General features: G+C 38.8%; 1 protein-coding gene across 2 annotated transcripts in view; it reads right to left on the bottom strand.

The window, feature by feature from the left end:
• The window catches only part of LOC121166283 (BRISC and BRCA1-A complex member 2), a 418,479-nt gene that overhangs the window by 361,259 nt on the left and 30,194 nt on the right, over nucleotides 1-27,026 (bottom strand). The window contains exons 1-2 of one of the 2 annotated variants that reach the window (XM_040995413.1): nucleotides 15,318-15,400; nucleotides 10,210-10,286 (exon numbers count right to left, since the gene is read on the bottom strand). In XM_040995413.1, coding sequence (XP_040851347.1) covers nucleotides 10,210-10,286; nucleotides 15,318-15,370 — 130 coding nt within the window. In that variant the 5' untranslated portion in view covers nucleotides 15,371-15,400. Of the gene's footprint in view, nucleotides 1-10,209; nucleotides 10,287-15,317; nucleotides 15,401-27,026 lie in introns of those variants that run through there. The other variant, XM_040995412.1, reaches the window with a different exon arrangement.

Below are 27,026 nucleotides of genomic sequence, written 5' to 3'. Positions count from 1 at the left end.
TGTAGCCTAGTTGGAGCGACCCACAATAATCCCCACCAGGCCCACCCCTACCCTGGTTTGCCAGTATGTGTAGCAGATTAGTCCAGTCTGTCCCACATCCCATTTGGCTCTCATACATGTCGATGGGTATTGAAGCTTAGTTCCATCTAACCAGCTCAACTATCCAGCCCTCACAGATTTTGTTGAGTGCCTCTCTGTCCAGCCACCCCAGCCCCTGTCCTAGTTTTTGTGGACAAGCTGATTCTTAAATTTCTATAAAAATACAAATGACTTGGACTAGCCAAAACAGCTGTACAAAACAGTAGTAGCACTTATATTGTCTTGCTTAAAAACTTACCATGACTGTTTATGAAGAACTATGTTATAGTAATAATATGAGGGAACTCAGTGAGGGGGGAGGGAACTGGGGAGAGCATAAGGGAAAATCCCAGGGCCTATGGAACTGTATCATAAAATGATAATAAGTAGTAGTATTAAATTTAAAAAAATAATAATAAATAAAACCACAATAGTCAAGACAGTGTTGCATTCACTTAGTGCTAAGACATACCAAGGGAATACAACAAAGTTCAGAAATTGAATCGTAATTAAAAGGTTAATGTATTATATGATAAAAATTAGTTCACCATAGGTTAACAATCAATGAAATAATATGAAATAGAATGTCATAAATTGCAAGCAAAAATGTACAATAGTGTAAATATTTTAGGAAGCAGTCTAATGTTGATCATATTAAATATGCACTAAGCTGCCAAAATACAAGCACCTGTGTAGTTTAGCTCAATAAAGTCGCTCTGTGGGGCCCAGCGCAATGGCTTTGTGGCTAAATCCTTGCCTTGCACGTGCCTATTCATGTCCCAGCTGCTCTACTTCCCATCCAGCCCTGGGACCTTGCACCTGTATGAGAGACCTACAAGAAGCTCTCCACTCCTGGCTTCAGAAAAGCTCAGCTCTGGCTGTTGCAGCCACTTGGGGAATGAACCAGCAGATGGAGGATCTTTCTCTCTGTCTCTTCTCTCTATAAATCTGCCTTTCCAATAAAAATAAATAAATCTTTTTTTAAAAAGTCACCATATAAAAGAGGGGCATTTGATCTAGCAGCTGAAACACCACCTGGGTTACCTCTACTCCATATCATAGGATTTTTAGGTTTAATTTAGCTAGTTTCACCTGCTTCCTACTAGTGTGTGCCTTTGAGCAAATGGTGGCTCAAGTAATTGGGTGTCTTGTCATCCATGTAGTAGACGAGGATTGAGCTCCTGGCTCTTGACTTTGTCTTAGCTGTTATGAGTACTTGGGAACATTTTTTCCTTTGTTTGTTTGACTAATTGATTGATGTGAAAAGAAGAGTTACAGAGAGTAACAGACAGGTATAGATCTTCCTCCCACTGATTTACCTCCAATGACTCACCAAACGGCCACAACAGCTAGAGCTGAGCTAAGCTGAAACCAGGAGCCAAGGTCTGCAGATCTCCTATGTGGGTGCAGAAACCCAGCCCTTGGCCCATCCTCCACTGCTTTCCCAGGCACACCAGCAGGAATTTGGATCAGAAGTAGAGCAGCCGGGACTCGCACAAGTGCCCATATAAAATGCTGGTGTCACAGGTGGCTTAACCTTCTGGTCCCAAACGTGAGACTTAACCAGTTGATCTGAGCTATTTCAATCTCTTTTTTTATCTCTGTCTCTCGACCTGTCAAATAAGTAATTTTTAAAGATTTATTTATTTTAATTGAAAGTCAAAGTTACAGAAAGAGGGAGGGAGAAACAGAGATGTTCCATCCATTGGTTTACTACCCAAATAGCCATAATGACCAGAACTGGGCCAATCCAAAGCTATGAACCAGGAGCTTCTCTTGGGTCACCCACATGGATCCAGGGTCCCAAGGCCTTGAGCCATCTCCCACTGCTTTCTCAAGCCTTAGCAGAGAGTTGGAGCAAGAGGACTAGAGCCAGCACCTATATGAGATGCTGGTACTGCATGTGGAGGACTAGCTTGCAATTCTACCACATTGGCTCCACAAACAAACAATTTTAAATAAAGAGTGGAATATATTCATATTCTTACCTCATGATTATTGTATTATATGAGATAACATATATAAGTAAGCCTCTATCTATGAAATAAACACTATGTTTAGCAATTATATCTCACTTGTTTATCAAAAACTATATCAGCATCAAAGCCAAATTTTAACTTTATCAATTTAAAATAGTAATAGTAATTGCTATTCTTAAGATACTTCTAATAGTCAATGAATTCCAAGAAAATACAATATTCTGAAACACCAAGACAAAGGGATTCAGAAAATTCAGAGACATAATGTCTGATCCACAAAATTAGCACTTCCTACTTGCCTTCCAATAAGCATTTTTAAGAACATTCTCTAACTCAAAGGTGACCTGCCTTCCTAATTAGCCTCTAAAAATACTTTGAGTGCTAGATAATAATAATCTTTAAGTCGATGAATCTTTTTAGAAGATTTTTTAGAAAGTAAAATGGACTATGCTACCAAGGAAGACATAATGCTCTCAGCGTGATGCAAAATACTAGTTCCCGGACAGAGTGTCCAGCTTTTTACTCTGCTCAGCTCCTTCAGGTCACAGTAAAAATGTTAAACTCATAGACACCTTGGAAGCAATACCAGAGAGTAGAAGAGCTGGCCTAAGCCTCCGCAGGCAGAGCTGGCAGATTAGTGAATTCAGATGAAAAACTGAATGTATGTCACAAATCTGGCTCTTTAATATTTCCATAGCTTGTACCTCTCAAGCAAAAGCAGGGCATTTGGGAAATACAATAAGCCAATCAGTTGGCTAGACTTTTAACTTGGATTGCTTTAAACCAGCTTCCAACTGGAACAAATTGGAAGGCTGGAATGTCAGACAGTGACTGGCTTTGAATTCCAGGCTAAAGGATTCCAGTCCATAAAAGCATTAAAGGGGTTAAACAGAGAAAAATTATTCAGTTAACAGTTTCCAAACAGATTATTTACTTTACACATACAAGAAACTTTTCATAAAATATCATTGTCATGCCAATAGCTACAGCCACAGCAGCCAGCTTTTACACCTGGAGGCTAACATTCAAGCTGTAAGGTATCCTCTCTGCTTGCTGGCTCACCATGTGACTATTCCTCCACACCTGCTTCTCCACTGCTGGCTCCCCAGACACAAGTCAAGGGTACCAAGTCTGGAACCGGGATCCTCCAAACTTTCACTTGTAGGCTCCCAAGAAGTAAATTAAGAGGCCAGCTTCTATCCACTAGTTCATTCTCCAAGTGTCCATAACAGCCAGGACTGGACTAGGCTGAAGCTAGGAGCTGAGAACTCTCGCCCAGTATTCTACATGAATGTCAAGGACCCAAGTATTTGAGCCATCACCCACTGCCACTCAGGTATAGCCTGTTAGATTGGAGCTGTATCAGGACCAGGGATTCTGATATGGGATGCTGGCATACCAGGAAGGGCTTAACCTTTTCCCACATCACCTGCCCGACAGCAGTGAATTTTGACCTTGTTTCCCAAAGATGTGAGACAGAAATCAATTTTGAGAAATACTTTATCTAATATGATACCAGGATGCTCTCAAACTTCACTAAAAAGGAGGGAAACTCACTGGCATTTAAGGAAAGCCCTACCATTCTCCACAAGCCTTACTAGTTTTCCCACCCTGCAGGGTCTGCCCCAGAGACCTCGGATCTGGTTCTTGGCTTCCTTACCTGTTACCACACCCAACTTGTTAACAGATTTGCTTTTTCTTTTTTCAGCCTCAGGTACAATAAAACAAAGTACAGAGTTCTTAAAGGTGAGACCAACACAATGAAGCTTCAGTATCTCTTTGACTGAAGCAACCAACTTCCTCACAGGCTCTACTGGGTCTTTCAGATACCACCAGGCTCTGCTTGACAAGCTTCAGTGCCAAGTCCCTGTCAGTCTCCACACGGTGTTGCACAGTCAAGGTTTTAGAGGACAATGAGGGGGAAGGGAATACGCTGAGCTTACTATGCTGATTGACTGCAGCAAATCTGAGACACAAGAAGCATGTGTTAGAATGCACATGCACAAGCAGCAGGCTCACAGAGGTATGGATCAAAACGGAACTTTAATTTTGGGCAGATTCAAGAAAGGAAGACTATTTGCATGGTGTCTATAAAAATCTTAGCATATGCTTGGTCACTGATTAATTTTATGGCACATTCCATTTAATAGCAGTTCTGAGATTGGTTTCATTTTTATAGTTAACATTCTTAAAATATATACATATATTAAAACCCAGTCATGTGATAATGAATCCTTGAAAATGAACAGTAATTTGACACTACTCCTCTGCAGACCTGAGAGAGAATGTTTTATCCAAAGTATAAGTTATTTTTTCCCATTTTTTTCCTCTGAAGAGAAAATATTTCAACTTCAAAACCTTTGAAAATAATTTTTTGGCATGACTTATATACAATGTCACAAATGGCCTTGAAATATTCATCATTCCTCTCAAATGATAAACAACAGTATTGTTCTTGTAAAAGATAAAGGGAACATCTGTATTGCTCCATTTGGAGGCCTTTCAGAGAGCCTGCTAAAAACAGGGTGAGACATTTCTCTTGGGTACCTGCTCAGCTCATGCTTCACATGTGTAAAAGATGACCTCTAGTAACCAGGCTGGTCACACATGACCCAGAACTCCTGGTCATATAACTCATCACAAGGGAACAGTCAGCCCAACTACCAATCACCCTCTCCTCCCAGAACCTATGCTTAATGACTTCCTCTCCAGTGGCCTTAAATTCAGTCACCATACAGGGGGCTCAGCAGTCTTTTCTACTCCAATTGAAGAGAAAGATGGAGATAAAAAGAACTAAGTGACAAAAGAATTACAATATGCTACAGGAGAATTTGCTCCAGAGAAGGACACAAGATGACAGCTCCTTGGTCTCTGCTTCCAGTCCTTCCAAGGCCTGGCTAACCTTCCTGATCTCAGGCAGCATTAAAAGTCACTTGATTCCTTATAAAACAAATAAACAAACCCTATTTTATGTTAGTTCCAATGGGTTTCTTATAATCAAACAGTCCCTGATTAAAATAAATCGTTGGGATGAAATACAGAAATCTTAAACACAAGATAATATCAAATTTGAAATCAATGTTAGCAAGCTGATTTACTGGCCACAGACTTGCTCAATAACTTACTTCAATAATCTTGCTTCATAATTGCGTAAACAGTATTATTCAAAGAACTGGCAGAAATAAGTTGTGTCACTTCCTCATCAAACCTCATCAGTGCCAGATCCAAAGAATGAACATGGTTAATTCAACCCACAAACACTTATTAAGCATCTCTAAATGCCAAGCACTAAATGAGAGACTGAAAATAAAATAGGAAAACAGTCTCAATTCTTACCTTATTTAAAGAGGACACACAAAAAAACAAACACAACAGCTTTTTTTAGAATTAAATTCTATAAAGCATGACAAAGGTGGTGGTTGTTATAAATCTGCATTTATATGATGCTCATGGCTATTCCTCAGTCAACTCTGCCATATCTTATAACATATCACCACTTCAGTGGTGCATATCAGGTGCTACCATGTTTTTTTATGCAAATCCAAATTGATTACATTTTCAGCCTGCTCCGAGTATTTATGGGGTGTTTCTTATTACAGTTGAGAAATCCAAGAACTTCTCTTTATTTTATGATATCCTCTGATAGTTTTCATAGCCAACGGTTACCCCTTCCCTTTAAATAAAAGAGATGAGGAAATAGTAGCATCATTCCTCAAGTACAATGAGCTTCTGGTTGTTTCTATTTCAATTATTTTACTTTGAATTTGAGTAGTTCTGTATAAATCAATTCTAGAATTCATGGGCTGAAATATGTCTTCTCTCTTGTGTTTCACTCTTATTGTCATTAACTGCACAAAGCTTCCTTTCTTCACAGATGAAACAGATTTATAGAAGTAACTATTTTCTAATACATAAAACATTTTGAAATATAAATTTCAGCTGCAAGCTATTTTCATTCATCTTCTTTCAGGGGGCAAAGTAAAATATACAAAGATAAAATTGATTCAGACTCCAAATCTGGAACATACTGTGCGTCCTTCCTGTTTTCTGAATTGTTAAGAGCAATGTTCCAATTACAAATTCCTCGTATAATAAATAACTTCTAAAGAGTGAGTTATGTTGGCAAAAGGCTGATGCAAGTAACAGAATGCCACATTCTGTGTAACACTACACCTCAACCACCAAAAATCTGAACACTGAGTCATTAACTCATGCATATATACATCAATTTCATTCCTCTAACAAATATCTAATGGAATATCTCTCCTGTGCTGCAGACTGAAGATCAAGTTAACACACAAAACAGCCCTTGTCTCTAACTTCATTGAACTTAAAACTATGAGATAAAATTACTATATATTTTAAACAATTTGATACACTACAAGTTTTCAATAGATTCTATGAGAAATTTTAAATTGAAAAGTTGTTTACATAGTTTTAAGACAACAAAGCACTGAATTCACCACTATTTTCTGCTTGGGAGGAAAAATATGAAAGCATTATTATTGACCACAGAATATAATTAATATCTATTTATTCATTTTTCCCCTATGATTTCATTCTAGGTCTACTTCTTTCAAAAGGCAAAGAGATCTTCTGTTTGCTATAAAGGTTACAACTTACTAAAAATTATAAAACTACATAAATCTGCAATTATGTATGTTTGTTTTAAATTTGAAAGTTAAGAGAGAGGAGCAGAAAATTTCAGATCATCTATCTGCTGGTTCACTCCCCAAAGGGCTGCAACAGCCAAAGTTAGGCTGTAGTGAGCCAGGTGCCTCTTCCAGGTCTTCCACATGGATGCAGGGGCCCAAGGACTTTCTTTCCCAGACACATCTGCAGGGAGGCAGAGCAGCTACACCCATGTGGCAAGTGAATTGGTGCCCATATAGGATGCCAGCACTGCAGAGAACGGTTTTAACCATTATACCACAGCACTAGCCCCAGAAAATTGTTAAACTATTTGGTTTTGAGCAATGTGTCCGTTTATATTTAAAGATGCATATTATATTGGTTGTAGAAGACTGAATTCAATTACAACTTTTGTGATAATCAACCTCTTAATTCAATCACAAATCTTGTGATCACTAATCATTTAGATCTTAATGGTCTTATACCAAAAAAAAAAAATTAATGTTTCAAAAACTGATAGAGTGGCAACACATGTTTTTATCTAAGTATTTTTTTAAATAAGATAAATAAATGAGTTTAAAAAAGAAAAGGGGGTCAGCATTGCAATGTAATGACTGATGTCCCTGCCTGTTCTAGTCCTGAAGGATGCTCCTCTTCCAATCTAGCTCCCTGCTAACAAACTAGGAAAGCAGTGGGAGATGGCACAAGTTCCTGGACCCCTGTCATCCACATAAGAGACTTGAAAGAGGCCCCTGCTAGGGTAGCACTGTATCCAAGGGGCCACCTGTGATGCTGACATTCACATGAGTACATTTTCAGCCCCTGAAGCTCCAGGTTTGACCCAGCTCCCTAACAATACACCTCACAAAGCAAAAGAAGATAGCCAAAATGTTAAGGCCCCTGCACCCATCTGGGAAAACCAGAGGAAGCTCTAGGCTCCTGGCTTCAGCCTTGACAAGCCCTGGTCATCACAGCCATTTGGAGAGTGAACCGATGCAGAGATCTTTTTGTCTTTTCTCTCCTTCCCACCTCCTCTCTCTCTGTAACTCCATCTTTAAAAACCAAAACACTACACCAAATGCCTGTCCAAACAATGGAACTTAAGCAGGTTATCTGGTACTGTGGAGGCACTCTTGGGACTGACACTGTGGTATCACATGGAAACCCATCACCTGTGACCCCAGCATTGCATGTAGGCACCATTTCCAGTCTTGGCCACTCTGCTTCCCATCCAACTCCCTATTATTGTGCCTGGGAAAGCAGCAAAAGGTGGCCTTTTCTTTGTGCTCCTGCATATACACAGGGGGCCTGGAAGAATCTCCTGGCTCCAATCTTCAGACCTGCATGGTCCTGACTGTTGCGCTGTAGCCATTTGGGGAATAAAACAGCAAATGAAAGATAACTCTTTCTCCCCCTCTCTCTCTGTAACTCCGTCTTTAAAATAAACAAATAAACCTTAAAAAAAAAAAAGAAAAAGAAAAAAACTAGGCAACCTATTTACAAAGAAATTATTCTGCCAAACTCCTCCACATGTAGATTCTAGTAAAAAAAAAAAATTCAAATCCAAAAAAATAATAAAGATCATGCTGACAATCATGCAAGCCTATAGGCTAGTCATTCAACAGTTTCAGGACAGAGCACAAAAAGCAATTATCTATTTAGAATAGCTATCAATCTTAGAAATGCAAAAAATATATATAAAATAACAGAAGACAAAAGCTGGAAAATGCAAGGGCTAATTATCTAATTATCTTCATATTCAAAAGTAAAGAGCCAGATAACATTATCTTTGCTAATGGGAAACCAAATAAAAGTGAACTCAGTATTCATCATTATTACAGAGAGATTATCCTTAAGTAATAAGAGAGCTGTGTGCCAGACATTTATTCACAACTTTTAGGAGCAGTTCATTTAAAGATTCCTTTTAAAAAATAAGCACATTTTAAACTACAGGGTAATCAACATAGGAACCAATAATGGTGATATCACTGCATTAAAGAGGAAGAGCAGCAGGAGATAAGAGGTATAGTGAAAACTGGTTGAAGGTTCATGTATTAGAGCAGGAAGTCCAAAGATAATGTCTAAAGTTGCTAAATGAAGAAACAGAGGCAAAAAAAGCACATTATTCAGCGATCATCCTCAGAAGAACTAAATTAAATAGTTTTCAAATTTTAACTGGTTCCTTCAAAGATCAGGCCTGGGACAGGAAAGAAATAAAACAGACTCTTCCTTTCATTTAAAAAAAAAAATCAGTACTATTTCTCTTTCAATCATTTACATGATTAACATTGATCATTTTTTTTCAATTTAATTTTTTTGAAAAAAAAAAGTAGCTATTTAATATGTTTTGCTACTTCAGGCAGGTAAAAAAAACTCTTTTGTATTCTAACGGTTTCAGGAGAACAGTCTAATAATGGAAGGTTAATAAGTCAGCATTCCTAAATTTGTCATTTAATGTTGCATTTAGAAAATTAACATGAAGTGATTCTGTAGGAGGCCAAGATGTGGTCCCTCTTGGCCACATATGGTCATAATCCAAAAAAGTCTCTTCTTTAATACCCATGTTCTTTGTTTCCCCTTTTAAGGACACAGAAACGTTGACACCTTATTCCCCACAGTACAGATTCACACGAGAAAAGATCCCTAGTGAGTTTAGTTATACTAACCAGCCAAACCTACTGTCATTTCCACAGGTACAGCTTCAGTGCTGCTAACAGTGGCAGGCAAAGGCTGAAAATGGTGGCTCTACCCAGTGGGAGATGGAGCCTACTATAGCCATGAGGTACTCACCCAAGGTCCAGGTGCTCTAGTCAATCCTGAGTCATTTGGGTCAGCCTACATAACCTAGCCTCCATCATGCATTTAATTTTGAAAATGTAGTCAGCATAAAAACTGAATTTATATAAAAAGGCAGATATCTACTCTCTGTTAATAATTAATTTAAAAAGCAGTTCTCATAACATAGGATGTCCCATTTGCCTTAGGTAGCCTGCTCCTCTATCTTACATTTTGTCCCACGTAAGCCATGTGCATGTCTAACCCTTTCCAGGAGACAACATACTGACATTCCCTCTCCTTAACTCATGCCGGGTGTCTCTGAGGAACCTCAGTGGCAATGGTTCTTAGCAGTAATGGTTCCAGAAGGGAGAGAGCAATAATGGGGGCAGCAGTTATGCTGGCTACCTAAAAAATTTCTAACCAGTAGGTATTTCAATGCAATGGATGCCCTTCATTGGGGTTTTGCACAAGAACTGCCTATGGTCAAAGTAAATACAAGAATTATCATGCATGCCTAAAAAATTCAGCATCTCTATGCATGCCTATTTCACTGGACGTTGCTCCATGCCAACTGCCTTCGCTTTAATAGAACTAACAGTGATGAATAAATAAGAAAAAATGGTAAACACTCGAGATAAATATCTTGAGATAACATCTAACAGCCAGAAATAAAAACCAAAGTATAAAGCTAAAACTAACATGGTAATTTGTATTTTGAGAAATATAGTCCTCATTTACTTACATTTTAATGTCTCTCCAGCATAAGGTATATGCAGTTTAAATCGATCACAGTTGGGGCCAGGAGTCAGTGATGTGCAGCTTTAAAAGAGAGAGAAAAGATTACTAAAAAATAAGTAAATAAATAAAATTTAAAAACCCAATGTAAACTAGTCTCTATGGATCAGTGATAAAAAAAAATAGTAATAATAATAGATTAATAAAATAAAAACAGGCTTACAAAGCAAAATGTAAACCCTTAGTGGTCATGGGGACCAAGACAGTAAGATTCCCTCTCAAATAAATATTTAATTTTCCTCGGAGTAAAGCTCAAATGCCTTCTGAAAACACACATCAACACTCCTTCAATTACTTCTCTCAAGAACATGTATTTTAGAGCGATCTGTCACCTGACAGTTAAGCTGCCAGCTGGATACCTACATCCCCAATGGGGTGCTCTGGCTCCTGACTTGACCCAAACTCCCTGCCAAAGCAGAATCTGAGGGCAGTGATAGGGGTTCAAAGTGTTGGGGTCCAAACACTCAGGTGGGAATCTGAATAAGTTCTAGCTCACAGCGTAAGGACCATCTGTTGTGGGTATGGAAGGAGTCAATGGATACAAGGTCTCTCTCTGATAAATATTTAAAATGTTATATACATTTGACTTTTGTTTTTTCACATTATTTTAATTGACATATTAAAATGACACCTATTTATGTAATGTTTCAATATATGTATACACTGTGCAATGCATCAATCAGGTCAAGCATAAGAATCTTTAAGCAGGTGATGGAAAATATACACTATGAAAAGGCCATGTACAAATTTCAAACATATTTTACACTAAAATTCATTTGTCACTTAACTTCAGTTTTCCACAAACTTTTAAAAGTACCCCAATTATCTATCTCCTCAAATATTTAGCATTTCTTTAAGGTGAAAACATTCAAAATCCTATATTCCAGCTTTCTGGAATTATATATTGGCATGATTTATTACCATGATGAAATCACCCTATTGTACAACAGTACATCAGAATCCATCTCTCCTATTTAACTCTTAGTAGCTATTGACCAGTTCCTCCCCATCTTGTCCCTCCTGTCTACTTTCCCCAGCTTCTAATTACTACAATTCTATTTTCAACTTCTTCGAGTATTTCTCAACTTTGATAACTAGGTATATAACATCTAAAACAGGTTTCTAGTATAAGATGCCAAGAATCATAGAAGAGTAATTTTATGGTCATATGTTAAACATAAATTCTTATCTTTCATTCTGTTAGTACAAAAAACAGCCCACTTTTGGCCTTTCTTTGGTACCAGATGGTTTTCTTTCTATCCACAAAGGTACGGTGCTTCCTCTACATTTGGCACCCCTAACTTTCATTTGCAGGAAAGAACAATGCTCTGTGCTCAGTTTCAGATAAGATGCAAATTGAAAAGGAAAGGGAGACCGTTAATCACACGGGCCTCAACATCTTGTATGTCTTTTTAATCTAGTACCTCACAAAGTTACACAATGTCCTTTTTCACACATATCTGCAATATATTTTATGATCTTACTAGTTGTAATTTCAACTGTGTATTGCCACTATTGACCTCAGAACTGAATAAAATACTAACATGAAGTCAGCTGAGGAAGTTACATGTCTTTATCTAGTTTTGAAGTGAAGCTTGTAATTTATAAAGTATAGCAAGGAAGCTATTTTATTCCCTAAATCCGAAACCGCTTTGAAGCAATTCTACAGAACCACTTGCCAAAGTAGTTTGGTAGATGGAAGCAGAACTGCAAGAAATGCACAACTTCCCAGATGTATTTAGCATAAACCACTAGGTTCGTTATTTCTCTTTATCATCAGAAGCCAATAAAAAATACTAGTATATGAACTAAACAACAAATTTGTACTGCCAATTGAATACTAAATTATTTTAATTTTTCATAGATTTTAAGAATATATTTTCTTCTTCCGTTCAACATAATAAACTTCTGGAGGTGCACTCTATACTAAGAGATATTTAAATATTGTCCTTACAATAAGGGTAGAATAACCCTTATTTGAAATGCCAGGACCACAGCTATTCCAGATTTTGAATATTTTCAAGATTTGGAATACTGATATGCACTTTAAGATCTCCTGGACTGGAGCCTGTTTAAACACAAAATCTATATCTATACTTCAAACCTGAAAATAAGTGCATATTATATGTTAGTAATAATAACAAAAATCAAATATAATATCTGGTAATTTTGTACATTTTGGCTGTGTGAGATAAGGTTGGAATTTTCTACTTGTGGCAAAATGTAAGCACTCAAAAAGATTCATATTGTGAGAATTTCAGATTCTAGCTTTTCAATTTAGGGATATTCAAACTGTGATATGAGTCTTCCTCATCCACAGCATACTAATTATTTTAAAAGGCTCATGGAAAATACACAAATGCTATCATTATAAAATATATAGTATAATCTAATGACAGTAATGACCCTTTGCAAAACAATCAGAATATTCAAACTGATGCTTTAAAACAATGAAAACTATCATTCGTAAACAAGTGCATTTTGAGCTTAAAGACTGAAGTTAATGGGGCTGAAACAGCGGCTCAGCTGGCTAATCCTCCACCTCCAGGCATCAGCAGCCTTTGTTGTTGCCAGTTCACGTCCCAGTTGCTCCACCTCCCACCCAGCTCCCTCCCTGCTTGTGTCATGGGAAAGCAGTAGAGGATAACCCAAAGGCTTGGGATGTAGCACCACATGGAAGACCCAGAAGGAGCTCCTGGCTCCTGGCTTTGGATGAGCTCAGCTCTGGTTGTTGTAGCCTTTGGGGAGAGAACCAGTAGAAGTAAGATCTTCCCCTCTCTCCTTCTCTCTGTAAATTTGCCTTTTCAATACAAATAAATATCCTTTAAAAAAAAAAAAAAGAAAGAAAGAAAAGACTGATTTAGCAGTAGTACCAAAAAATCCCAAGGATCTGACCTGATTCTAGTTTGTTTGAACTCCCACCTTTTCAATATGGTATTACTTTGTTTTGAAAAGGTTACATTCACTGGGCCTAACCTGATAACTCAATAGCTAAATCTTTGCCTTACATGCACCGGGATCCCATAGGGGGACCGGTTCGTGTCCTGGTTGCTCCACTTTTCATCCAACTCCCTGTTGATAGCCTGGAACGGCAGTAGAAGATGACCCAAGGCCTTAGGACCCTGTACCCGCATGGGAGACCTGGAACAAGCTCCTTCCTGGCTCTTGGCTTCAGATCGCCTCAGCATGCACTTGGGGAGTGAATCAGTAGACAGAAGAGCCTTCTGTCTCTCCTATCTATAAATCTGCTTTTCCAATAAAAATAAATCAATCTTTAAAAAAAAAAAAGAGTTAAAGGGCCTGGCGCAGTAACCTAATGGCTAAAGTCCTTGCCTTGCACACACCGGGACCCCTTCCAGGTGCAGGTTTATATCCTGGTTACTCCACTTCCCATCCAGCTCCTTGCTGGTGGCCTGGAAAAGCAGTAGAGGATGGCCCAAAGCTTTGGGACCCAGCACCCACATGGGAGACCCAAAAGAAGCTCTTGGTCCTGGATTTAGATCAGCTCAGCTCCAGCTGTTGCAGCCACTTTGGGGAATGAACCAGCGGATGGAAGATCTTTGTCTTCTCTCTCTGTACTTGTCCTTCCAATAAAAATAAATAAATCTTTTTGTAAAAGGTTACATTCACTATTGGTCACGAGTCTTATTATGTATTATGCATTGCATATGATGAATGTATCAGTTTCACCAGGTCTGGGAAAATGCTTTTTGTGCACCTTCCTCCCTTATCACTTCAGTGGCCAGTTCTAAAAACCCAGGTATTAAAAGCATATTTCTCCAGCCAGTTTTCTGAGCACTGGTTTTTCGTTTTTTGTTTTATTTTGCTTTGGTTTTTGTTTTGCTTTTTATTTTAAAATATATTAGGTACTGTTCACAATGATAGGAATGCAAGGAGGACAATACAGACAGAATCTGTAGATCTCAAGATGCTTAAACTCTACAGAAGAGGCAATAAGCAGGCAAATATATAAAGCCAGTTTGTACCTGCTAACTTCCATGAGGACAATAGACAGGGTGCTGCAGTCACTGAGGAGCTATTTCACTTTGGCAGATCAAGGAGACCTGTGGAGGAAGTGAAATCCTGAACCTGAATAACAAGAAGGGGCCAACCTTGCAAAGTTCTGAGAAAGAGCATCCCAGGCAGAGGAAACAGCTGGTGCAAAGGCGTCTAAGCAGAAACAAGCCTGATATATCTGGGGAAGAAATTCTGATATATCTGGGCAGTGCAGCTGGGGAAGAAGGAAGAAGAAAGAGAACATAGCAAGAGATTGGACAAGGAATAAGCAAAGGACACATCATCTGAAGGCCTGGTAGGTGGTGGCAATTAATTCAGCTTTGATGCCAAGCACAAAAACAAGAGTTTCAAGCAGAAGAGTAATATTTTATTCTATATTTTTTTAAAGATCACTGGATCTACTGTAGCAAGAATGACAGTGCAAGAGGCAAGGTGGAAAGAGTGAGACCTAAGGGGAGAGCTTGGCAGGCTAGATAACAGATCCTGGGACTAGGGATTTAACAGTGGGGAATACGCTGAAGGATTTAACAAATAGGACTACCAGGAGAGAAGTAAATTTAGATAGATGGGAAATGAAAAGTGTGATATTTGAGATAACAGTCAGATCTTCTATAAAAACAAAGCTAGGTTACTAGGCAGGCTAGTCAGCCATTAAGGCCACTAAAAAGAAGAAAAAATCACCAAAATTCACCTTAGGCAGAATGCTGAGTGATGCTGAAAAGGGTCACCCAGTCTTTCCTAAAACTTTGTTTTTTTATTTATTTGAAAGGCATGACAAGAGAAAGAGTTCTTGCACCTGCTGGTTCACTCCCCAAATGCCTACAACAGCTAGAGCTAGCCCAGGCCAAAGCCAAGAGCCAGGAACTCCATCAGGGTCTCCCACAAGGTGGCAGAGACCCAAGTTCTTGAGCATCTGCCTGCTGCCTTCCAAGATCATTAATAGGAAGCCTGATGGGAAGCAGAATAACTGGGACTCTAAAATGAGATGCAGGCATCCCCAACAGTAGCTAACCCCAAAACCAGCCCTAGATCACTTACTTGAAGCCGAGATGGGAGCAAGCGGGCAGAGGCAGCAATGGGAGAGGGATCATTTCTAGTTAGCTTTAGGGGTTTGTTTTACTGAGAGGAATATATAAATTAGGTGCCAATAGAGGAAGGCTGCCATCAGCAGATCTCTTTGTCCTAAGAATCATGCAGATATGCCTGCAATGAGATGTTAAACAAGTTATTTAAAATATCCGTTACGGAGGTGGGCATTTAGCCTAATGACTAAGACAGCAATAAAGTGGCTGCATTTAAAACCTGACTCTAACTCCTGACTCCAGCTTGCTGCTGAGACAGATGCTGAAACACTGGATGGCAACCAGCAATGGCTCCTAGCTTCGGTTAGTACAGTCCCTGCTGTTCTCCTGTTGTAAGCATTTGGAGAGTGAGCCAGCAAATGGGAGTTTCTCTCTCTCTTCTTTCTCTAAGTAAATACATACTACTTTTTAAAAATGTTACGGTCTATCTTTGATATTATCTTGACTAAACAGCATATGGAAAACAAGTCAAAGTCATACACATTAAGGTACAAGATAAAAACAAAAGTGTTATCTCTATAAATTACCTTTGTCTAAAACTGGCTTGGGTTATATACATTACTGTAAAAATTCAAGTTGTGTTGTGTTTGAGGACAGCCCTGATTTTTCTTGTGAATGGGCAGGAATGAGTTAAAAAATCAGAAAACATTTGTAAGCAGCAGAATTCCGTTCACAGGGAAAAAAAAAAAGGCCCGCCTGCACAGACAGGTGCATATCTATGCACATAACAGACATCAGAAGAATCATCAAAATGTGTCAAAATTTAGGGTGACTTTTACAACTTTCTTCCCATTAACTTTCTGCATTAATTTAATTTTTACAATGAACACAAACTACACAAAATTTACAAGTATTTTGAGGCTAATTACATTTTATTTAAAGATTTATTTATTTTTATTGGAAAGTCAGATATACTGAGAAGAGGAGAGGCAGAGAGGAAGATCCTCTGTCCGATGATTCACTCCCCAACTGGACGCAACAGCTGGAGCTATGCAGATCTGAAGTGAGGAGCCAGGAGCTTCTTCCAGGTCTCCAATGCAGGTGCAAAATCCCAAGGCTTTGGGCCATCTTCAACTGTTTCCCAGGCACAAGCAGGGAGCTAGATGGGAAGTGGGACGTCCATATGGGATCCCGCACATTCAAGGTGAGGACTTCAGCCACTAGGCTGCAGGGTGCAGTTACATTCCTTTTTTATTTGACTAGGGACATGTGAGGAAAGCCTGATTTGTCTATTTCTACTACTATACTTCACTCCTTTTCAGAAGGAAAAAAAAAAACATGGTGAGTTACTAATGAACAATCCTCAGAGCAAGTGTATAAAGACCTTTACACCATGATAGCACAAAACTTTACATTCCTAGCATTCTGTCGCAGTGTCTTGGGGTCAGGATTTGGGGAATGGGGTGACCAGTTTGGGCCGAAGTGGCTTCCACAAGGCAACAGTCAGAAATCAGTAACAGGCGAGTAACCTAGAAGGGAAACGCACTCACCCAGAGTGAAACACTACTGATCCACTAAAACTGTGCTTATATAACAGCAACTAAGCTAATGCATGGTGACAGCCCAAGTTCCGAAGACTCTGGTTCAAGTCCTGGCAGTACTACTTCTGCCCCCAGCCCCTTGTTCAAGTGCCTGGAAAAGCCAGCAGAGAATGGCCCAAGTGCCTAGATCCCTGAGACCCACATGGGAGACCAGGATGAAACTTCCTGGTTCCTGGATTTTGTCCTCGGTCTAACCTAGCCATAGCCATCGTTGCCATTTGGAAATGAACAAGTGAATGAAAGATCTTTCTCCTTCTGTCTTTTTTGTCTCTCAAACTAATTCTGCCTTGCAAACAAATAAAAGAAAATCTTTTTTAAAAATAGAAAATAAAAGGCTAATATTCCAAACTAAAAGCTTTTAAGCAAAAATTATTTTCTGATGATTTAAAAATTGCTGATGGTTAAATCTATCTTCAAATGTATGTAGTTCCATCTTACAGGAGCAATCCCCACCAGAAGACAAAACACAGCTTGGCCTCAGAGTATAAAAAGAGGTTCTGGATGAACTATGATTACAAAGCATATTTCTTTCTTTCTTTGTACCAACTTCAAATTACTTCAGCACACTGAGCAACCCATTTGAAATTTAACATGTAGAACAAGGTGTTAAAACAATCTGCAAATTTTCCAAATAGGGATTGTCAAGTAGGAATTCTTGCTAGCTTTAAAGGAGGTAGTTTACACTGGTACTTTATTACAGAAATTACAGTTAACCACGGATACAGTGAAATATTAACCATAATAACACTCTCATACTCTCAGCCCTACAGTCTTATTCAGCATTTAACCATATATTCCTACCATTATCATTTATCTACTTTTCTAACTGTGGTTTGTTTTCCTAACATGATCATAAGATTCGTGGTGCCAAGAACTATTTTCATAACAGAAAAATGTTGGGGTGGGAAGTAGGCATTTAGCCAACTAGTTCAGACTCCCATGTCCCACACCCAACTCTGGCTCCTGGATTCCAGCTTCCTGATCATGTAGAAACTAAGAAAGCAGCAATGAAGACTCAACTAATTGGTTCCTGTAACCCACATGGAAGACCTGGATTGATCCTGTCTGGTGACTTCAAGCCTGGCCCAGCTCCCAACAGTTGTCAGGCATCAGAGGAATAAATTAGTGAACCACAGCCCTATTTCTGTTTCTGTCTCTCTGCCTGTTATTTATAAATAGTTGTGGCCCAGTAATTATCACAGTTCCCTGCACCCAGCTCTGATGAAACTGTAGCATCAACTATACTTAAAAGCTACCACTTCACTAACAATGACAGTGAAAGCCTGAGAGTGTCAAGAGTAGATATGCTGGAATTGGCACTCTTTACATGTCTAGCACCTGGCACTGGGGTCCTCACGGCAGGCATTCCAACAACCACAAACAGGTACCACGGTCTGCTGAAGACGTACATATACTCTCACCCTCAATCCGGGTTCCTTCCATGACAAAAACTGCTGAGCTCACAAGAACTGGGCTGATGCTCTTGTCGTTACCTCCAGGAAAGATAAACATGATCAACATGATGACTTGTGCAAGATCCTCAATTGGAAGAGAACCCAGCCTTTCAACTTTTAGTCATTACCAAAAGTTACTCTATTATACAACACACAATAATAGCAGCCAACACTGCTTGGGCATTTACTTTCCAGCAGCATTATTCTAAGTTCTTCAAATGGATAAACCATTTAAACTCACAGCAACACCAAACCAAATGTTTTCATTTTACAGATGAGGAAAGTGAGGCACACAGAGGCAATGTAACTTGCGAGTAAATGACATAGTTGGGATCCAAACTCAGAATGCCTGGCTCCAAGGCCCATTTTCTTTTCTTTTCTTTTAAGATTTATCTATTTTTATTGGAAAGGCAAATTCACAAAGAGAAGAGAGACACAGAGAAACATCTTTCTGCTGGTTCACTCCCCAAAGGCAACAAAGCTGGAGCTGACCTGATCCAAAGCCAGGAGCCAGGAACCTCTTCCAAGTCTACCAGGCGGGTGCAAGGTCCCAAGGTTTTTTGGGTGATCTTCCACTGCTTTCCAGACAGGCAGGGGGCCAGATGAGAAGTGGAGCAGATGGGATATGAACCAGTGCCTACATGGGATGCCAGTGCTTGCAGGCAGGCAATCAGCCAATGAGCCATCAAGTCAACCCCAGCCCATTTTTTCAAATGCCACATTAAAACATTTCATTAAGAGGTAAGGTCATCAAATTAGTTAAAATGTAAATTACAAATTTTTTCCAAAAGATAGTATTTTATTAAAATGCTTACAAAAGCAAAAAATAAAAATGAACCAATGCCAAAAAGTTCTACAATATGTGCTTTAATAAAAAAAAATTATTTGTCAACAATGAGGAAAACAACAGACATGAAACTCAATGATGTAAAAGAGAGAACAAAGCCCTCACAAAATGATTCAGGCTCTAAAATGACTGAAACATTTAGCAAACTCTTTAAATTCTAAATTAACACTAAAAAGTAAACTTTGCTATTGACTTCTTTTTAAGTTATTAGTTGTTTCTAGATAGGTTGTCTGAATCAAATTAGTAAGGTTTCACAATAAAAAGAAAAAGTTGGCAATTTCATTACACTTTATAGGATTTTAGTGACCACTAAGAATTAATCTGCATTAACAAAGCTATATCAAGGTAACCTAAAATTTAAAACATTTTTTAAGATAATGCAAAAAAAAAAGAAAATATAGTATCTCTGGCTCAATATTAAACCCATTATTAGATAGTCTGGGACAAAAGAAAAAAAAACATGATGTAGACCCTTTCTATTCTTCAAACTACCTAAAAAGAACATAATACACGAATCCAGGGTCTCTTCCCTAGGTCTACGTCAGCTTCCACTACCTTGACTATTAATTTACCATTTGGCATGTTCTCTTACACAGCTTCCTGTTTTCTCAACAGTGACGTTTGTGCTTAACCAACAAAATTCAACATCAGCTGAGAAGGAAGTTTTCAGCTTTGGCAATCTAAAATAATAGGTTACGATGAAATTAAAAAGGCCCAGAGACCAATAATTAATTGCCCATTAAATAACTGTTAGACACAAAGCACGGTGATTTACTATTACCTGATATTCACATTCTCATTTTATAATATTTATCTTTTTCTGAATTAAACCTAACACCAGCATCTCCACTCAAACTAAGTAAAATTCAGAATTATCATATTGTCTGTACCAGACATAGAAATAGCTAGGAGACTGATACTCTTGCATAACATCTGCCTCCATAATCCAAAACAAAAAAAAAGAAAAGGCATTCAAATCACAGAGTCACAGAATCTTACAGTTTCAGCGTTGGAAAGGTATTAGGGCCCATCTAATTGACTGGATCACAACCCACAAAGTCATGTCCTTCTACAACGAAACGTGATGAAATTGGTAAAAGAAGGCAACAACTGCAGTGAGGCTGGCTTCTTTAACATTGTTATCCAGAGCAAAGGAACTGTCCAACTTAGCACACGTGATATTTCTAATACACCAAGCATATCCCCTATCTCTAAAGCCTCAAAGCTATTTCTAGATCCTACTAGAAAATGGCATATTTAATTCTTAGCTTAAGATTCCAAAATGTCACTACCAAAATAAGTGACTCATCGTAGAGTGCTTTAAAAAATTACAGAATTAAAATATTCAAGAAAACATGTTTGCCAGTTCATGTGGCGTCAACAGTTATTCCCAGCTTATAAGCCATATCTCCATTTATAAATGATAAATTTGAACTCCGCTTTAGAGTAGGGACTATTTTTAAACGTTGGTAGGTGTTCCTGTAACAGACATGCAATTTAAATTACAGTATGTTTTCTGGAGGAATGATGGGCTCAAATACTATTCTTAACAGCGAACTGGGAGAGGAAAAGATTCTCTAACTTATCATATAGACACTTAGTTCGTTAATTTTCACTCTTTCTTCCTTCTGATATGCTAACGATATAAGAGAAAATGAGTAGGATTTTCCAACTACCTGCAGAATAAGTGTTTGACAAAATTAAATATCCATACGAGATGTTTTAAAATCTGAAAAGTAGGATAAATGGACCTTCTTTAATCTGATAGACACTATCATTTAATAATAAAATGTCAAGTGGTTCCCTTTAAAAGATAGAACAGGAAAGGACACCACCTCTTAGAACTTTTATTCAACACTGCAATAGTCACCAGAACAAGGAAAATTAAAGGGAATAAATATTGTAAAGAAACATTAAAACTATACTTTTCGGCATGAAACATGATCTTGCACATAAAAAAATATTGTAACTAATTTACGGTTCTAATCCCTGCAGCCCTGCTTCCCATCCAGCTCCTTGCTGGTGGCCTGAGAAAGCAGTCGAGAAAGACTTTGACCCTGAACCCGGAGGGGAGACCTATAAGAGGCTCCGGGCTCTTAGCTTTGGATTGGCTCAGCTCCAGCCGCTGCAGCCATTTGAGGAGTGAACAATTGAATGGAAGATTCTCTCCTCTCTGAACATCTGCCTTTCCAATAAAAATAAATAAATCTTTGTTCAAAAAAACTGTAACTGTCATGTGCACTACTTGGACTAATATGTGAGTTTTACCAAATGTATAAAAATTAAGTGCATTTCTATAAGCTTCAACAATCAGAAAACACAAATTTTTTAACACTGTATCATGTCTGATTTTTTTTAAATTTTACTTATTTTTATTGAAAGACAGAAGTACAGAATTAGAGAAAAAAAAGAAGTCTTCCATCCTCAGGTTCATTCCTTCAGGGACCACGATGGTCAGAGCTGAGTGGATCCAAAGCTAGGAGCCAAGAGCTTCTTCCAAGTTCCCATAGGGATACAAGACCCCAGAAAAATAGAACTTTTGAAAAGATAACTAGCTAGGGAGCGGTGCCAAGACACAGCCAGCTAAGCCTCCACATGCATGCCAGCATTTCATGTGGGCATGCAATCATGCCCTAGCTGTTCTATTTCCAATCCAGCTCCCTGCTAATGGCCTGGAAAAGCATGAGAGGATGGCTCAAATCCTTGTAACCACATGGGAGACACAAAAGAACTTTGTGGCTCCTGGTTTCAGGATTGGCCAGAGCTAATGCCGCCATTTGAGAAGTGAACCTGCAGATGGAAGATCTCTTTCTCTTTCTCTTTCTGTCTCTCCTTCCCTCTCTATAGCCCTGCCTTTCATATAAAAAAATATAAATCTTTTTTAAATCTTTTTTTATACTTTATTATTATTACTATCATTTTATGATACAGTTCCATATTCCTTATCCCATTCCCAATTCCCCCCCCCCCCCGCAGTTCCTTTATATCATTACTAACATATAGTTCTTCATACTCAGTCATATGTTCATCATTGCGGGCATGGACAATGGCAGAAAGTCCAGAATCCTATTGTCAAGATATAGTAAACAGTTTCATTGTAAGTCCATCTTTGTCTGGAAACAGAAATGCATACCACACTGCATCCTCACAGCTGGTTGTTAGTCTCCATTTCACAGCTATTGCACATCCCCTCAAATGAAAAGTCATGATACAAAATCAACCACAGAAAGCAAAATAGAAATTTACAAAGCCATGAAGTTAAATGACATGTTACTAGATATGACAGTCAAAAGAAAAAAAATCAAATGATAAAATGCTTCCAAATATCAGATTCACAAGACATGCAAGGTCTCCACAGAAAGCCATTACTGCAAAAGAAAAAAATAAATGAATAAAAATACCATGCTAATGGATTAAAAGACTCACAATGAGGGCCCAGTGCAGTAGCCTAGCAGCTAAAGTCCTCACCTTGCATTTGCCAGTATCCCACATGGACACTGGTTCTTATCTCAGCAGCTGCTCTTCCCCTCCACTCCCTGGGAAAGCAGTCAAGGATGGCTCAAGGACATTGGGACCCTGTACCTGCGTGGGAGACCAGGAAGAGGCTCCTGGCTGCTGGCTTCAGATTGGTGCAGCTCTGGCTGTTGTGGCCGCTTAGGGAGTGAATCAATGGACAGAAGATTCTTCCTCCCTGTCTCTCCTCTTCTTTGAATATCTGACATTCCAATAAGAGTAAATAAATCTTAAAAAGAAAAAGACTAATAATGAAAAACAGGGCCTGGCGTGATAGAGTAATGGTTTAGGTCCGCACCTTGAACGCACCAGGATCCCATAAGGGCACCGGTTCTAATCCTGGCGGCTCCACTTCCCATCCAGCTCCCTGCTTGTGGCCTGGGAAAGTAGTCAAGGATGGCCCAAAGCCTTTGGACCCTGCACCCACATGGGAGATGCGGAAGAGGCTCCTGGCTACAGGTCGACTCAGCTGCAGCCATTGCGGCCACATGGGGAGTGAACCATCGGACGGAAGATCTCCCTCTCTGACTCTCCTCTCTGAATATTCACCTTTCCAATAAAAACAAATAAATCTTTTTTAAAAAAATTTTTAAAAAAAGAAAAATGGTCAGTTTTCCCTACAGTAACTAGAACCTGAAAAGCACATTCTGAGGCCAGCATTGTGGTGTATTGGGTAAAGTCACGACATACAAGACGGGCACCCATGGAGACACTGATTAGTGTCCAGTGTCCAGCTCCCTGTTGACGGCCAGGGAAAGGCAGTGGACAGTGGCACAAGTGCCTAGGCACCTGTCATCCATTCAAGGGACCTGGAGGTAGCTCCTGATTCCTGGTTTCAGCTTGGCCCAGCCATGGCCACTGCGGTTATATGAGGAGTGAGCCAGTGGTTGAAAGAGCTCTCTGTCTTTCCCTCTTTCTGTGTTAACTCTGATTTTCAAATATTTTAAAGAAAGCAAATTCTGAATTAGAAACAAAATGCCAAGAGCCAGTAACCAGACTCTCGGAAAATAAAAAAACAGCAGGATTACTTACTAGTCAACAGGAAGACACAAGCCTACTGTCCACTCTATCGATGAATGAATAAGCAAAATGGGGCACATACATGTTTTGGCACATTATTCAGCCACAAAAAGAATGATACTTTGGCACATGCCACAACATGGGCAAACCCTTACTATATCATGCTGCAAGAAATGACCCAGTCACAAAAGAACAAATGCTATATTATTCCATTTACACACAGTACTTAGTCAAATTCATAGAGACAAAAAGTAGTATGGTGGGGCAGGTTTCATGGAATATCAAAATAAGCTACTTCTTGCTATACCTGCAACTCATTTTGGAGTACACCTGGCTCAAGTCATAGATATTCAACTTCTGATCCAGTTAATGGGCCTCAGAAAAGCAACAGAAAAGCAACAGCATTTGGGCCCCTGCCAGCTATGTGGAAGACCTAGATGGAGCTCCGGCCCCTGGCTTTGCTCGGTCGAGTCTGATCACCAAGGCCATCTGCAGAGTGAGCCAGTGGACAGAAAATCCATCTCCTCCCACCCTTACTGTAACTCTTTCAAACAAACAGTAAATAAATCTAAAAAAGAAAAGAAAAGCCACACATTTAGAGATGATTTTTACAAAATGAACACTTGATAAGGGAATCATATCCACAAAAAAGAACTACTAATTAATTAGTAAGACAAAGAAAATTAAGTTATATACCTAAAGATGCAGTTCCTGGAAGGGAATACAAATGGTTAACAGACATAAAATGTCCTTGATCTGGTTACTCATCAAGAGATAATCGAACTGATTAGTCACCAAAGTCACCAAAGCAATTTAAAGCAATGAGACACCGCAGTACACATACCAGGATTGTTAACATTGAACTGATAATTCAGAGGCCTCGTTTAAGCATAAATTGACATAACCAATTCAGAAGGCCATTGGACAGTATTTTATTAGAGATGAATATTTATTTATCTACGATTTAACAATTTTACTACTAAAATAGCACTCTGCAACACATGCACATAAACTTATCAAAGATAAACACAAAAATCATACACAACAACAGAATTTATTAATACTCCCAAATTAATAATTAAAATATAATTTCAAACAGAATAATTGTCCATCAGATAAAAAATGCAGAAATAAACTGTGATACAAATAAAGATTAAATGTCATACAACAATGAAATAAACTCTAAACTCTACTACAAGCAACAATATGGATGGATCTCATAAATACACCAGCAAATGAAATGAAAATGAAAATATACTGCATTATTTCACTAAAGCTCAAAACTGGTGCTTATATACTAAGTTTCTTAGAGAAACAAAGTGATTACTGCAAAAGTCAAAGTATTGGGTTTATCTGTGGGAAAACCGAGAATGGAGATTAGCAAGACAGCCACTGGGCAGAGGCAGGGACGGCTCCTGAGGTGCCGCCAGCATTCTGCTAGTCCTGAGAGCTGATAGTACAAACACAAATATTCATGTTTGTGTATTTATTAGAATCTATCATAGACTTTACCTATCCGTGCCTTAACAAGCTCCCCAGCTGACCTGACGCACACTCAAGTTTCAGAACCAGGCTTTCAATGCGTACTTTGTCTGGCTTTAGCAACACTCACTGTTATCTGACTTGGATTTTCCATGATCATTGGAACAACACAGCCACTTGCATATTCAAGTTGTCATTTTCTTTCCAAAGATACTAAATCATTTTGAACCAATCTGTTTTGTTGTTCGTCATTTCTTTTTATTAGAATTCTTCTTAAATTTTGATTAGCTAGGAATTTTTCCAGAAATTTGAGCCTGGGGACACACAATCATTTTTTTTCCAACTGAAATTTACAAACTAGTTCTTCAGAAGCTTCTGGGGGAAAAAGAAAAGAATTGGTACCAAACAAATTTTACATCCACACATAGTTTTTAGATAATATAAATTCTCCACCTATTTTAGAAACATAAAAACTTGTCCCAAAATAAGCTTTGTGAAGTATCTCATATTTGCTAACATTGCTACAATGAGTACAGAACGTATTACATGTTGGCAAGCTATCTTCAAGTCAGGATGTAAAATAATCTACTGCGGTACAGGGTGATAACACACAGGTGAGGATATGAGTGCACATGAGGGTATCAGTGCTGTATCTATAAAGAAACCTGTGGCCCCAAACCGCTTGCGTTGGGAATAAGAGGCAGGGCTTTTGAGAACTAAGTAAAGAGGGCAGATCCCTTGAGGATGCCATCAGGGTCCTTGTCAATGAGGCCTGATGGAGCTTGTCTCCCCCCTTTTTCCTTCTGCCACTTGAGGACACAGAGGAGGTGCCATCACTAGAGAACAGGCCTTCACCAGACAATGAATCACCTATTACTGTGATCTTGGATTTCACAGGCTCCAAAACACTGAGCAATAAATTTCTGTTGTTTATAAGCTACCCAGTTTAAAGTACTTGCTTCTAGCAACCCAAATAGGCTAAGACAGGGTATTGAATCAGAAAAATGTGGAGAGGGGTCACTGTTGTGGCACAAGTCACTGCTTAGAATACCAGCATCTCATTTAGGAGTTCTGGTTTGCATCCAGCTCTTCCACTTCAATTCAATTTCCTGGAAATACCCAGGAGAGGCACTAGATAATGGCCCAAGTACTTGGGAGTGCCTGGCTGGCCCAGTCCTAGCTGTTGGGGCATCTGAGGGGTAAACCTGCAGATAGAAAATCTCTCTTTGCCCTCTCCATAACTCTGCCTTTCAAATAAATAAATAAATCTTTTTTTAAAAGTTTGGATATCACTTGGAGTAAGTTATACAAGAGACTCTCTATTCTCAAAGACCTTGGAATATAATCAGAAGACAAAAATCAAACCAATATTGAATGTCAAGCAAGACACAATTTAAGTAACAATCCAAACAATGGATACAAGTCACAAAGCAATTAACATGATAAATTGCCAAATTAGTGGTTAAAGAATATAAGCACAATTGAAGTTGAGAAAGCAAAGAAACTACTTTTAGCTGGGGTAATCAAGGAAGGTTCATACAACATGACTGGCTTCTATAAATGGATTGCATCTGGTTAAGTGACGGGGAGTACAGACATTTACATGCATTTTGTCTCAAGCAGGGAAAGAACATGGAGATAGACACACTTGTTATAGCGAAAGTTTTAAGAAATAAAGAACTGTAAATTCTGAGTGCTTTAGTCGCTAACAGGATACCTACTGGCCCACAGATCACTTCATTAAACAGCGCAGGTGACCAAGATGGAGCTGGAGGTGACAGACACACTCCAGGATCACATTAAATAAA

Source organism: Ochotona curzoniae, unplaced genomic scaffold, assembly GCF_017591425.1.
Source record: "Ochotona curzoniae isolate NIBS_2020 unplaced genomic scaffold, NIBS_Ocur_1.0 patch106, whole genome shotgun sequence".
In the NCBI taxonomy this organism is placed as follows: Eukaryota; Metazoa; Chordata; class Mammalia; order Lagomorpha; family Ochotonidae; genus Ochotona; species Ochotona curzoniae.
Note: the sequence above shows the minus strand (reverse complement) of the source record. Positions and strands in the feature narration are given on the sequence as shown.